Genomic DNA, 14,285 nt, shown 5'->3' on the forward strand with positions numbered 1-14,285 from the left:
TTTTGAATATGATCCCACAAGTTTAGCACACCTATCTTTAGGCAGTTTTGCCCATTCTTCTTTGCAATAAGTCTCAAGCTCCATCAGGTTGGATGGGAGACGTCTGTGCACAGCCATTTTCAGATCTCTCCAGAGATGTTCGATCGGATTCAAGTCTGGACTCTGGCTGGGCCACTCCAGGACATTCACGGAGTGGTTCTGAAGCCAATCTTTTGAGATCTTGGCTGTGTGCTAATGTCTACTGTCTATATGGTCAAGGTACATGACCAGTCTACTGACGTCAAGAGTGCTCTGGAGCAGGTTTTCATCCAGGATATCTCTATATATTGCTGCATTCATTTTCCTTCTATCCTGACTAGTCTGCCAGTTCCTGCTGCTGAAAAACATCCCCACAGCATGATGCTGCCACCACCATGCTTCACTGTAGGGATGGTATTGGCCTGGTGATGAGCAGTGCCTGGTTTCCTCCAAACATGGCGCCTGGCATTCACACCAAAGAGTTCAATCTTTGTCTCATCAGACCAGAGAATTTTGTTTCTCATGGTCTGAGAGTCATTCAGGTGCTTTTTGGCAAATTCCAGACGGGCTGCCATGTTCCTTTTACTAAGGAGTGGCTTTCACCTGGCCACTCTACCATACAGGCCTGATTGGTGGATTGCTGCAGAGATGGTTGTCCTTCTGGAAGGCTCTCCTCTCTCCACAGAGGAACGCTGGAGCTCTGACAGAGTGACCATCGGGGCCTTGGTCACCTCCCTGACTAAAGCCCTTCTTCCCCGATCGCTCAGTTTAGAAGGCCGGCCAGCTCTAGGAAGAGTCCTGGTGGTTCCAAACGTTTATTATTTACGAATAATGGAGGCCACTGTGCTCATTGGGACCTTCAAAGCAGCAGAAATTTTTCTGTATCCTTCCCCAGATTTGTGCCTCAAGACAATCCTGTCTCGCAGGTCTACAGACAGTTCTTTTGACTTCATGCTTGGTGTTTGTGCTCTGACATGCACAGTCAACTGTGGGACCTTATATAGACAGTTATTATATTTCCAAATCATGTCCAATCAACTGAATTTACTGCAGGTGGACTCCAATTAAGCTGTAGAAAGATCTCAAGGATGATCAGTGGAAAAAAGATGCACCTGAGCTCAATTTTCAGCTTCATGGCAAAGGCTGTGAATACTTATGTAAATGTGATTTTTTTGTTTTCTATTTTTAATAAATTCAAAACATGTCAAAAAAACCTTTTTTCACATTGTCATAATGGAGTATTTTGTGTAGAATTTTGAGGTAAGAGATTAATTTAATTCAGTTTGGAATGAGGCTGTAACATGACAAAATGTGGAAAAAGTGAAGCGCTGTGAATACTTTCCGGATGCACTGTATGTGGTGGTGCATTGAAGAGCATATGCATGTGTGTGCACAAGCCGCTATGTTTGTATTTAGCCCGTGACTGCCTCTGAAGCCAAATAAGTCTCCTTAAGGCTTCTTTGAAGAGAGGATTAGCAATTAATGAAAAAACAAGTTAGGTGTTTAACAAGCACTAATCTGATCTGTCACTTTGGCAACACGCCGCAAATATATCAGCCTCTTGCCGCCGCATATGTGTGTGTACGTGTTTGCCCTTGTGTGTCAGCGGTGATTGTGCACATTAATGCTTGCATGTGTCTTTCAATATTATGGTTTAAATTTCACCTTGCTGCACGGCCAAGTGGTTAGCATGCAGGCCTCAGGAGACCCGAGTTCAATTCCACCCTCGGCCATCTCTGTGTGAAATTTGCATATTCTCCCATGCATGCATGGGTTTTCTCCGGCTACTCCGGTTTCCTCCCACATTCCAAAAACATGCTAGATTAATTGGCGACTCCAAATTGTCCATAGGTATGAATGTGAGTGTGAATGGTTGTTTGTCTATACAGTGAAGAAAATAAGTATTTGAACACCCTGCTATTTTGCTATTTCTCCCACTTAGAAATCATGGAGGGGTCTGAAATTTTCATCGTAGGTGCATGTCCACTGTGAGAGAGATAAACTAAAAAGAAAAATCCAGAAATCACAATGCATGATTTTTTAACAATTTATTTGTGTGATACAGCTGCAAATAAGTATTTGAACACCTGTGTATCATCTAGAATTCTGACCCTGAAAGACCTGTTAGTCTGCCCATTAGAAGTCCACCTGCACTCCATGTATCATCCTGAATCAGATGCACCTGTTTGAGGTCGTTAGCTGCATAAAGACACCTGTCCACCCCATACAATCAGTAAGACTTTAACTTGTAACATGGCGAAGACCAAAGAGCTGTCCAAAGACACCAGAGACAAAATTGTACACCTCCACAAGGCTGGAAAGGGCTACGGAGCAATTACCAAGCAGCTTGGTGAAAAAAGGTCCACTGTTGGAGCTATCATTAGAAAATGGAAGAAGCTAAACATGACGGTCAATCTCAATCGGAGTGGAGCCCCATGCAAGATATCACCTCGTGGGGTCTCAATGATTCTAAGAAAGGTGAGGAATCAGCCCAGAACTACACGACAGGACTTGGTCAATGACCTGAAAAGAGCTGGGACCACCGTTTCCAAGGTTACTGTAGGTAATACACTAAGACGTCATGATGTGAAATCATGCATGGCACGAAAGGTTCCCCTGCTTAAACCAGCACATGTCAAGGCCCGTCTTAAGTTTGCATATGACCATTTGGATGATACAGAGGAGTCATGGGAGAAAGTTTTATGGTCAGATGAGACCAAAATAGAACTTTTTGGTCATAATTCCAATAAGCGTGTTTGGAGGAAGAAGAATGAAGAGTACAATCCGAAGAACACCATCCCTACTGTGAAGCATGGGGGTGGTAGCATCATGCTTTGGGGGTGTTTTTCTGCACATGGGACAGGACGAGTGCACTGCATTAAAGAGAGGATGACTGGGGCTGTGTATTGTGAGATTTTGGGGAACAACCTCCTTCCCTCTGTCAGAGCATTGAAGATGGGTTGTGGCTGGGTCTTCCAACATGACAACGACCCGAAGCACACAGCCAGGAAAACCAAGGAGTGGCTCCGTAAGAAGCATATCAAGGTTCTAGCATGGCCCAGCCAGTCTCCAGACCTGAACCCAATCGAAAATCTTTGGAGGGAGCTCAAACTCCGTGTTTCTCAGCGACAGCCCAGAAACCTGACTGATCTAGAGAAGATCTGTGTGGAGGAGTGGGCCAAGATCCCTCCTGCAGTGTGTGCAAACCTGGTGAAAAACTACAGGAAACGTTTGACCTCTGTAATAGCAAACAAAGGCTACTGTACCAAATATTAACATTCATTTTCTCAGGTGTTCAAATACTTATTTGCAGCTGTATCACACAAATAAATTGTTAAAAAATCATGCATTGTGATTTCTGGATTTTTCTTTTTAGTTTATCTCTCTCACAGTGGACATGCACCTACGATGAAAATTTCAGACCCCTCCATGATTTCTAAGTGGGAGAAATAGCAAAATAGCAGGGTGTTCAAATACTTATTTTCTTCACTGTATGTGCCCTGTGATTGGCTGGTGACCAGTCCAGGGTGTACCGTGCCTCTCGCCCGAAGACAGCTGGGATAGGCTCCAGCACACCCTCGACCCTCGTGAGGATAAGCGGTAGAAAATGAATGAATGGAATTGCACCTTTTTGTGTTTGAGCTTTCCAGAAGGTGGTGCTATGCGCCTGCACTATGTTTCCCAACAGTAGGGAAAATTTTTTTAGGAGGCCACATTTTCAAGAAACAAAATACATCTTCCTTCACTACTATTATTATTTTTGAGAATAATAATGGCGTAACATTTATCTTAACTACTACAAGGTAGTTAAAGCGAGTCAAAGATCCTCTGACAGTAGTGCTTTGCATTTTATGGACATACTATTCCAAAAACACTAAGTCACAAAATGCCTATTCTACCCATTATTTACAATATCATTCTCCAAGGTGTCTTTAGTTGCCTTACATTTTTCGGTGGTCTTGTGGCATCACAGTATTTTGCATTTTTCCCTGAAAGAAACAACCAATTCATCTTTTACATGATCATGTATGCTTTCATTCTGCAGGGTGTCAGGCGGCGAGCTTTTTGACCGAATTGTTGAAAAAGGCTTCTACACAGAGAAAGACGCCAGCACGCTCATCCGACAAGTACTGGATGCAGTGGACTACCTGCACAACATGGGCATCGTACACCGAGACCTGAAGGTATCATGCACAGACATCTTCCTGCTCATCCTTACACACAAACACACACCTCTTATCACCTCTTAAATGCTGTATGTGCCTACTTGACAGCTAGTGATTTACTGCAGCAATAAGGGCAGCGGCTCACCACATGTTGGGTCAGGGCAGCGTGTGCTGGTTTATTAGTCTGACAAAGCTTTTAGTGTGTCTTCAATTATCTTTAAGTATGTTATGTATCTACTGTCAAATTCACCATCCAACATGTCTGCATATCTTATTTCTCCTGAAGCCAGAGAACCTGCTGTATTTTAATCCCAACGATGGTTCGAAGATCATGATCAGCGACTTTGGCCTTTCCAAAATGGAGGGAAGCGGTAATGTCATGTCCACTGCATGTGGAACACCGGGATATGTTGGTAGGTTATTCTTCCATTATTAATGGTTATTTATTCGCATATATAGGGGCTTTCCCATGCATGAAAAGTTGCCAAATTATGCTGCTCAGTTTCACAGATCGTCACAAAATTTGGTCTCAAAAACCCATAATTTGTCTGTTTTGGTTTGGACCTGCCATTTTGGGCGAAAACCAGGTGTTGTGCTTTGACAAACTTCTCCTATAGTGACTTTGACCAAATTAACATGAAAGTCCTGTACTACGATGCAGGATTTCTCTTTATCCTGAATGCATTTGAGGATAAAGTCCGCATATGTCGTACTATGATGCTGGTTCACTTACAATATAAGAGCCGATAAACGATTCGAGCCTATAAAATTCCCACTCAGTGACCAATCAGTTGTCACATTTTGTCACATCATCCACTCATCAATCCATTTTCTATGCCGCCTATTCGCACTGGAGCCTACCCCAGCTGACTTTGGCCGAGAGGCGGGGTACACCCTGGACTGGTCGCCAGCCAATCACAGGGCACATATAGACAAACAACTATTCACACTCACATTCATACCTATGGACAATTTGGAGTGCAGAGACAACATGCAAACTCCACACAGAGAATTAAACCCAGTTCTTCTCCATTTCCTGACCGTGTGACCTACATGCTAAGCACTCACATCATGTTTGTGCAAATGTGTTAGAAATTAACATAGTTGTGGTTCTTGGGATCTTGCCACCGAGCAGTCATGAAAAATTCAATGAGCCCATCTTGTTTTCGCCTGACACCATTTATGCAGGCTGGGTCATCTTTGTGTGTGTTCATGCATGCTTACTCACTTATAGTATTAATCATTAATCAGCCTTGACAGACCCATTTTCCTCCTCCCTTCTTCATCAACTGTATGTGTGTAATGCGTGTGCATCTGCACATGAATGTGTTGTGACAAAGGACAGGCACACTGTTCAACTTTCTGACAATGTCAAAACTCTTGCATCAACAAGATAATGTAATGACTGCATGTTAACGCCATGTTAAACTCACATCTGATTTTAAAAATAGCTCAAGAATGTAGGCTTGCGCTCAAAAATGACTTCATGTGCTTTAAAGTCAGAATTTGACTTTAAATGGTCAGAAGTACTCTTAAATATTTTTTTTCCTCCTTTTGTTTCAATCTTTCTTCATCCAACTAATTTGGGCCTCAAGCCCACCTTGGCCTCCTGCACGGGTTTACTTGGTCCTGTGTTTTTAAATATAATTACAACTACAATTCTCAGATTGAAAGCCAAATATGAAGGAGATGCACACAATGCTTAATGATTGAGCCAATGCTGAGCTAATGTGTTTCCATCAAAACTTTAACTCACTCCATTTTAACTTAGTAGTGATACACTAATAAGGACATGGACATGCACTAAGCCCCATCCTCCCTCCCTGGCTTTACGTGCAATGCTGCAACTCCATGTATACTGACGTACACTAACTCTAAACCCACTTAGGCTAATCTTACGTTCTAAAGGAACCAGACGTAATGACCTCAGTGTACAAAGATGTTGGAACCTATCAAAAGCAGAACACAGTCACACCATTACAATGACTCAATATAAACAAACTCAAGTGCTGTCTGATTCAGCACACATGTGCAAACTTTGTATTTTGACCCATATGAGTACTTTTTTTCTGCATATCTGCACACCAAATCGTCTGCTCTTGTGCATAATATGTGCTAAAATAGAGTAGCAGGTCTCTTTCTGTTGTCATGGAAAATGGTTTTCATTTTACATCTGATAGTTGAGAAATGTTTCCCTTTCCCACCATAATGGAGAGTATAAAGCAGCTTCAATTTCACTTGAATAAAAATCACCCTGCTACATAAACACAGCCTCAAGCTGACAGGAATGTAAACTACTATTACAAGACCAAGCCCTGCTTTAACGGTGCATAAATGACCGCACAGCTCCTGTAAAAGAGTTTCATCAGTAATTAAGAGGCTTTAAGAAGCTCATGAATGTTGTCTCCCTGTGTTTTAGCACCGGAAGTTCTTGCCCAGAAGCCATACAGCAAAGCGGTGGACTGCTGGTCCATTGGAGTGATTGCCTATATTCTGTAAGTGCGACATTATCTCCAAAACATTGATTTGAGCAGCATGCGGTGGTCACATACATGCATACTTACTCCAAAAGATCTACTCTTTCATCCACACATTGTTAATTTAACATTTTCTTGAAAGTTTCTTTCCTCAGAATGACTTTGTCATAAAATTGTCATAATTGTTTTTTATTACGGTTTATGACGGTTTTGTTGTATTTTTGCTGCTGTTGCCATAGGGCCAACAAAAATGGCCCCCAGGCCGCACTTTGAACACCCCAACCATAAATCATGCAGTTGCTGTTAATTAAAGCTCACATATACTGTATGTGGGCTGCACAGCGGACAAGCGCTTAGCGTGCAGGCCTCACAGCTAGGTGACCCGAGTTCAATTCCATCCTCTGCCATCTCTGAGTGGAGTTTGCATGTTCTTCTCGTGCACGCGTGGGTATTCTCCGGTTTCCCCCCACATTCAAAACATGCTAGGTTAATTGGCGACTCCAAATTGTCCATAGGTATGAATGTGAGTGTGAATGGTTGTTTGTCTATATGTGCCCTGTGATTGGCTGGCGACCAGTCCAGGGTAACCCCGCCTCTCACCCAAAGACAGCTGGGATAGGCTCCAGGACTCCCCGCGACCCTTGTGAGGATAAGCGGTAGAAAATGAATGAATATGAGTATGTATGTGTATGAGTATGTATGTGTATGAGTTGATCTCTATGCATGAGCGAGTGTGTGCTAGGTGCAAAGATGATGATGTTGCTCGGCGCCGTCATCAGAGCCAGATGCAGCTCTTCATGATGACCTTATATAGAAATGGATCCAGATGCATTTTTCTGGTTGTTCTTTGTTTTGCCTTTTGCTGCAACCATCTCACGCAATCACTCATACAGAATAGGAAATCAGAGGGTTTATTGCCAGGTATGATCAAATACATACTAGGAATTTGTTTTGGTGAAGTAGGTGCAGACACATCTATTAAAAAAGAATGAAAAATACAAAATATACAGAATAAACAGTATAAATACTATATGTACACAGTCTGTTTTTTGTTTGTTATTCCGGAAGTGCAGTCTGATTGTTTTTCCTAAGAGTCCAAAACTGGGCGTTAACGTAACGCATATAGTGAAAGTGTCAAAGTGGCAGGATGAGGCAGGGTTGGATTGTGAAGAGTGTCGGGGGGGTTCCGGGCCTTGTTGATGAGGTATTGGCGGAACAAAAAAAAGTAGTTGGTTAATTGAGCATGTGTGTGACATACTATATTCCACTATATTATTTAAGTCTATGTTTGTGTTTACGTCTGTCTGTGTGTTCTCCACCTGACAGAGACTAGGTGCCAGAAGTCAGAGGTCAGTAGCAGGTTAACAGGACACAGAAAAAAAGTTGTGTGGGTGTGTTTTTGTACTCAAAGAGAAAGACTGCCTCCCTGCTGCCAATTTGCACAATTAGGTTGGCGATTTAGACCTTGTTAGCTTTTAGCTGCAGCTCAGGTGGAAGGATCACATCAGGTAATCAGCCATGATAATCACCTGGGATTCTCTGTGTGTGTGTGTGTGTGTTTGTGTGTTCACTTGGAAAGTAGGTGAAGTGAATGACAGCCAATTTCATAGTGTGGATATTAGAATGCATGTGCTCATTCAGGTGGACGTGACCAGGTTGAGTCCGTCACCTGAAGACAAACCAAAGGAAAGACTTTGTTCCTCACAGCAGGCAACCGTCCTGTTTTCTTCAGACTTTTTACTTGTGTGTGTCTGTGTGTGTATTGATGGGGAACGGCATTTTAATGACTTTTTATGAAAATCTCTCGGTGCATGCAGAGCTTCGGTAATGAGGTGCAGATGATGTTTTGGTGGATCGGCATTAATTTGATCATCTCATTAGGGAGGTTCTAACGGTAGATTGAGGCAATTTGTGTTCAGCACTTAATCTCATGTCATCTTGATTAAGGTGATGCAGGTAACTAGTGGCAAGGGTGCCAGTGCAATTTGGGCTAAGTCGGTGATGTAAGCTCATATGGGATATAGCAAAAATACTGTTATTACAGTATGGCAGTGCTTCTACATATACAGTACGTATTTATTTCCACAGTTTATATTCATCAGTGTTTTATATATACAGCATAAGTGTCTATTTAAGGATATGGGGGTCACTTTCATTCATTTTTATCATCATCATTTTTCATTCATTCATTCATTTTCTACCACTTATCCTCACGAGGGTCGCGGGTGTGCTGGAGCCTATCCCAGCTGTCTTCTGGCGAGAAGTGGGGTACACCCTGGACTGGTGGCCGGCCAATCACAAGGCACATATAGACAAACAACCATTCACACTCACATTCATACCTACGTATGGACAATTTGGAGTCGCCAATTAACCTAGCATGTTTTTGGAATGTGGGAGGAAACCGGAGTACCCGAAGAAAACCCACGCATGCATGGGGAGAACATACAAACTCCACACAGAGATGGCCGAGGGTGGGATTGAACTGGAATAATACAGTATAAGAAAATATTGACTATTATAAAAAAGGTTGAAGTACACAATCCACAAGCCTTCAGAAAAGTGTTCTTTCATCATCTAATTAAGTGATGTAAAGCAGTAAACGGAAGTACCACTTTTATTCCTCACCCCATTGTGAGATTATTGAAATGTTTCCTGTCTACAGGCTATGCGGCTATCCTCCCTTTTACGACGAAAACGACTCCAAGCTGTTTGAACAGATCCTGAAAGCAGACTACGAGTTTGACGCACCCTACTGGGACGACATATCGGACTCAGGTGATCGTCTTCCTCCTTTCCCTTGACCACTTGCATCCTGTTCAGTGCAGCACATATGGACCCCACAGCGCCTCTGATGTAACTTGGAATAAATCAGTGTGGGAATGTGTGCGGACATTTGAAAGGGCCTGCTTTCTAACAGATGGTGTTCAGAACCCGCTAAAACCTGCCAAGCCAGACGTATATGGGGTATCCACTGCACACAACAGGGTGATAATTTTGTCAAACATGTGTCCCTGCTGCGTTGCCTGGGTTATTTTTCTGACAAATACACCACATGACTGCGCTGTTTCTTTTTTTTTTTTTTTTTTCATTTATCACACAGCTCACTGCACTGTACAAAACATCCACTATAACCTTTGTGTTTTTAGTGCAAACACCACTAAATTTGTTACACACGTGTAGGGACTGGCAAACCCTTGTCAAGGTTGTTTGAAAAACAAGGCGGCCATCAACCAAAACGTCTTTGCAGGGACTTGGCAACTAAAAGTCACTGACCATGTGTCTAATGAGTCTAGAACTTTGTGGATACCTTTTATGACATGTATGCTACCATGACTTCCCAAAGCATTTTGAGCATTTTTTTTTTGAGCATTTTGGTTCTGTACAGTACCACAATGAATTTCAAATGAATATGTAGCTAAAGTGCAGACTTTCAGCTTTAATTCAGTGGGTTGAACAAACATATTTCTGATAATTGGTTGAAAATCCTTTGCTGGCATTGACTGCCTGAAGTCTTGAGCTCACTGACATCACTAGACGCTGATGTTTAATGCTCTGCCAGGCCTGTAAAGCAGCCGTTTCCAGTTGCTGTTTTATTTTTGAGGCAGAATGTTTTGGGTCATTGTTCATCTGTAGTACAAAACCCCAGCATAATATAATTTAGCATCATTGTTGTGATATCTGTGATATTTTGTTCCATGAACTTTTTTTTTGGCTGATAAAGCCTAGTTTACAGCAGATTGTAATCCTGTGTTGTGGTTTCTATGTGTACTTCTTTTCATTTTCCCAGCCAAGGATTTCATTAGCAGTCTAATGGAAAAAGATCCAAGCCAGCGTTTCACATGTGAACAGGCACTCCGACATCCCTGGTGAGCAACACACACACACACACACACACACACACACAATCACAGTGGCAATGGCAAACAAAAGGATATTAACTCGATAGAGATTGTGATGCACTAACAGAGTATTTGCTTGTGTGTCAGGATCGCTGGAGATACAGCTCTCTGCAAGAACATCCATGAGTCTGTTAGCCGGCAGATCAAGAAGAACTTTGCCAAGAGCAAATGGAGGGTAAATTTCCTGTCTTTCCTTCAGGCTCTGCTGATATATGACGGGAAGATGAATCACTTTGCGGTATAAAGACTGCCGTAAATGTTTTCTCTTGTTTTTCCAACCTCCTCCTCAGCAAGCGTTCAACGCCACCGCGGTGGTTCGCCACATGAGGCGGCTGCAGCTTAGCAGCAGCATGGGGAACAGCGTGGACTCTTCCAACCCACACAGGCTGAGCCAGAAGCTGGCACAAGATCCGAGCCAGGTAGACCGGAACCAGCCGGCTCAAAGCCAGAACGCCGGCTCAGCAGCGAGTCAAACTTCATCCTTTGATAACAACATGACAGCCCCACGCAAGGAATGTGAGTAGCACACATTCATATCGGTATCATTTTTTTCTGAGTCCGTGGTGTGGAATTAGTTCCAAGTTTCAACTTCATGAAATGGTCATGAAATCTGGTGTGGTGGTGGTGGTAACTGGTGTTGAGCCACCTGAAGGACATCACAGGCCCCCTGCTGGACCGCTTGCTGTTTGCCTTAACGATGATGCAGTCCACATTCTGGATCACCTCAATCCCCAGGAACCGATGCAAGGATCCTCTTTGTGAACTTCAGCTTAGCGTTCAACACCATCACCCCTGAGATCCTCCTCCAGAAGCTCTCCCAGCTCAGCTCTACCAGAGTCAGTTGGGGAGTATTATATCCCTCTTCTGTGAAACTCCCGAAGTTTGCAGACCACATGACAGTCATTGGTCTCATTCAGGACGGCAAGGAGTCTGTGGACCAGCTGATCCGCGAGTGTGGTCAGAACCATCTAGAGCTGAACCTATCCAAGACTGAGCACAGTGGACAATGTCCCAGACTATTAGTCACACATCCACTTACTTGAAATGTCATTATATTATTTTCCCTTTTGCACAATTGCACAAAAAAGTAGTGATAAAAAGGATGATAAATTGTGTTGTTACCTTCTCCAGGTGTCCCCACCCCTGCCACTCCCTGCAGTCTGGCATCTGCAGCCGCTGCTCCCGCAGCAGGGGCGGAGCTAAGCCGGCCGCACCCCTCGGTGGTCCCCGCCCCGGTGCTCACGGAGACAAAGTGACGCCAGATCTTGCGGGGGACCAGCTGGGAGGCCACGGCGCTGTGAGGCGGAGGGACGCAAGGATATGAAGGAGAGCAGGAGAGGAAGAGATTGGCCCTCTTGTTTCAACTTTTTTTGTCTCCTCACTGAACTTCTTCATGGGAGTGCCCCCCCTCCCCCCACCCATCACCACCACCACCTCTTCCTCCTCCTGCCCCTCAACTGGTTCCTCGCCCTGCTCTAAGGAGAGCAGAGGACTGAGATTTGTACACACTGGGCCACAGTGTGTGTTCAACCCCACTACATCACTGACTCTCACTGAGCTGCCTGGCGCTGTGTCACATTAGTCAATGTCACCTTGTCTTTCCGTCGCCACTTTTATTTCATTTTTTTCTCTTAAACTTGGGTTTGACTGTTGGCAACTGGAATGTTTTCATGTTTCTATGACTGCTGTTCATTCATAGAGGTTGTACTTTTGAAAAAGCCATCACTGTCAAATTATCAGCGCTGCATCGGTAGAATTACTGTAAATAAAGGAGGCCATAATCGACAGGTCACCACTACCTCATGCAAATTACCAGCTTTCAACTCGTAAATCCCTAAATTGAGTTCAGGTGGTTTCCCATAATCCCCCATCCACAACATGACTACTAACTACGTATTTAATGTGCATCTTCCTGCTGTGTGTCCAAAAGCGTTCTGGTCCCTTCGTCTCCTCCATTTGCGTTGACTCATGTTGCACACAAAAGCAACAATGTTTATGTTTGAAATGCTACACTTAGCACTTTTAAGCCCTTTTTTTGTTTAGGCTTGCTTGTCTATTTGTGTTTGTGCTTTAAGAAGTGCTTTAAAAGTACCATATGACTGTTGAGAGGGAGAATCATGAGTTAGAGTATTTTGCACAGAAATTCAAACGCCACCCACCAATGTTTATCAGACAAGAAGTCGAGATTGTATTTTACTTTTTAATTTTTTTTTTTACTTTAAAAAGAAAATTCTTGCTTTTTAAGGCACTCATAGATTGTTAAACATACAGACGTATGAGGGACAAACACGATATCAGGGGTGTCCAAAGTGTACTTTATTTTCAGCCTGCAACTCATTTTTATTGGCATATTGAAAACATAAATTGCATCATTAATGATGACTATTCTAAGATATTACACTTGCTTTGCCACCGGTAACAAAAACTAACTTTTTTTTAGTATATGTTTACCTACTTTACAATAGATTTAAAGGGGATCTATTCTGCTTTTTACACTTTTCTGACCTATAAATGTAGTTAGAATGTTAGTATTCTCCTGCTAAACGATGCCAGAGTTTCAGATAATGAGGTTTGCACATTTGGAAGTGAGCCCTGAAAGAACTTTGGGATGGCTCAAAATGCTCGGTTTCAGTAGGCGTGGTAAAAATGCCCTTTTGTGACATCACAAAGGAGCAGACTTCCTTATATGGGTGGGACTGTAAGCCAAATAAGCTCTCTGCCCTCCCCCAATCTCTGCTTCCCTCACCCTTCCCTAAGCGCTCCTTATCTGTTTACCTTGCTAGCAAAGACTTGTATGGGAAAGCCACATTTGTTTGGTTGGAGTTCCTGATTCCCTACTAGCAAAAGAAATACATTTTAATCTGTCAACGGCTTTTCACTCTTCACGTGTGGAAGAGTCAGAAGAGCAAGCAGTAGGTAACAGTTTATCAGTGTCCGAATTGTGTTTAGTTTGTGTAAGTAATGGAGCAAAAGCGTTTGTCTGTAGCGTTATAGGATTATTAGCATTATAGAGTGTGTGTGTATACAGTCTCTACTTCCAGATCGGATTCATTATCCAACACACATGGCTGTATGTTAAAAGAAGATCTTTTAACAAGAGCTTTTCAACTATATACTTTTTTTTTTTATACTATAAAGTTAGGTTCGCAGCTAGCGGCACAAACCGGAAGTCCTTCTGAGCACTCGGGAGTATGACCAACCACAGCGGAGTGGGCGTGCCTGCTGCCGGGCATTGAGTTTCTTTGGATTTCATGCGTCCCGCAAAAACTGTCTTTGAATGAAATAAATACAGCTGAATAGGTGCAGATTCTGGAAGAACTTGAAAGCTTTCTGTGCTGGTTAACGTGTGTAGCTGAGCATAATAGGTCTCCTTTAACATCATTAATGGACAAAAGCGCATCGTCAATATCCCTTAACTAACCTGATTTGTTGGTGCATGGTTGGGTGATATACTAGATGTGGACAAGCTCCAAAACATCTTCTGGCTGCAAAGGGAGACCAAGCTCATATTTTCTTCCATTTTCACTCAAATTATTTTGTCCATATGGTGTACATAATGTTTTTGATGATGTACATAACTTATCACGCGTTTTTCTTAATTGTCCAAATTAGATGATGATTGTCCCTCGCCTTTCTATTGAAGCCATGATTTTTGCCGCTGCACCCAGTTCAGTCATGCTCAGGGAAAACTGCAGCTGCACTGTGTGCTGGCGGCTTCCCTG

General features: G+C 43.0%; 1 protein-coding gene across 1 annotated transcript in view; it reads left to right on the top strand.

Moving 5' to 3' along the window:
* camk1da (calcium/calmodulin-dependent protein kinase 1Da) overlaps positions 1–12,156 on the top strand; it is a 49,663-nt gene extending 37,507 nt beyond the window's left edge. The window contains exons 5-12 of the mRNA XM_058077367.2: positions 4,064–4,202; positions 4,471–4,597; positions 6,604–6,679; positions 9,327–9,439; positions 10,452–10,530; positions 10,651–10,738; positions 10,854–11,079; positions 11,695–12,156. Of these exons, the coding sequence (XP_057933350.2) occupies positions 4,064–4,202; positions 4,471–4,597; positions 6,604–6,679; positions 9,327–9,439; positions 10,452–10,530; positions 10,651–10,738; positions 10,854–11,079; positions 11,695–11,819 (973 nt within the window). The 3' untranslated portion in view covers positions 11,820–12,156. The remainder of the gene's footprint in view (positions 1–4,063; positions 4,203–4,470; positions 4,598–6,603; positions 6,680–9,326; positions 9,440–10,451; positions 10,531–10,650; positions 10,739–10,853; positions 11,080–11,694) is intronic.
* Positions 12,157–14,285: the final 2,129 nt, after the last annotated feature.

Source organism: Doryrhamphus excisus, linkage group LG2 (genome assembly GCF_037039965.1).
Source record: "Doryrhamphus excisus strain RoL-2023G ecotype Guam linkage group LG2, RoL_Dexc_Guam_v1.1, whole genome shotgun sequence".
NCBI classification, from domain to species: domain Eukaryota; kingdom Metazoa; phylum Chordata; class Actinopteri; order Syngnathiformes; family Syngnathidae; genus Doryrhamphus; species Doryrhamphus excisus.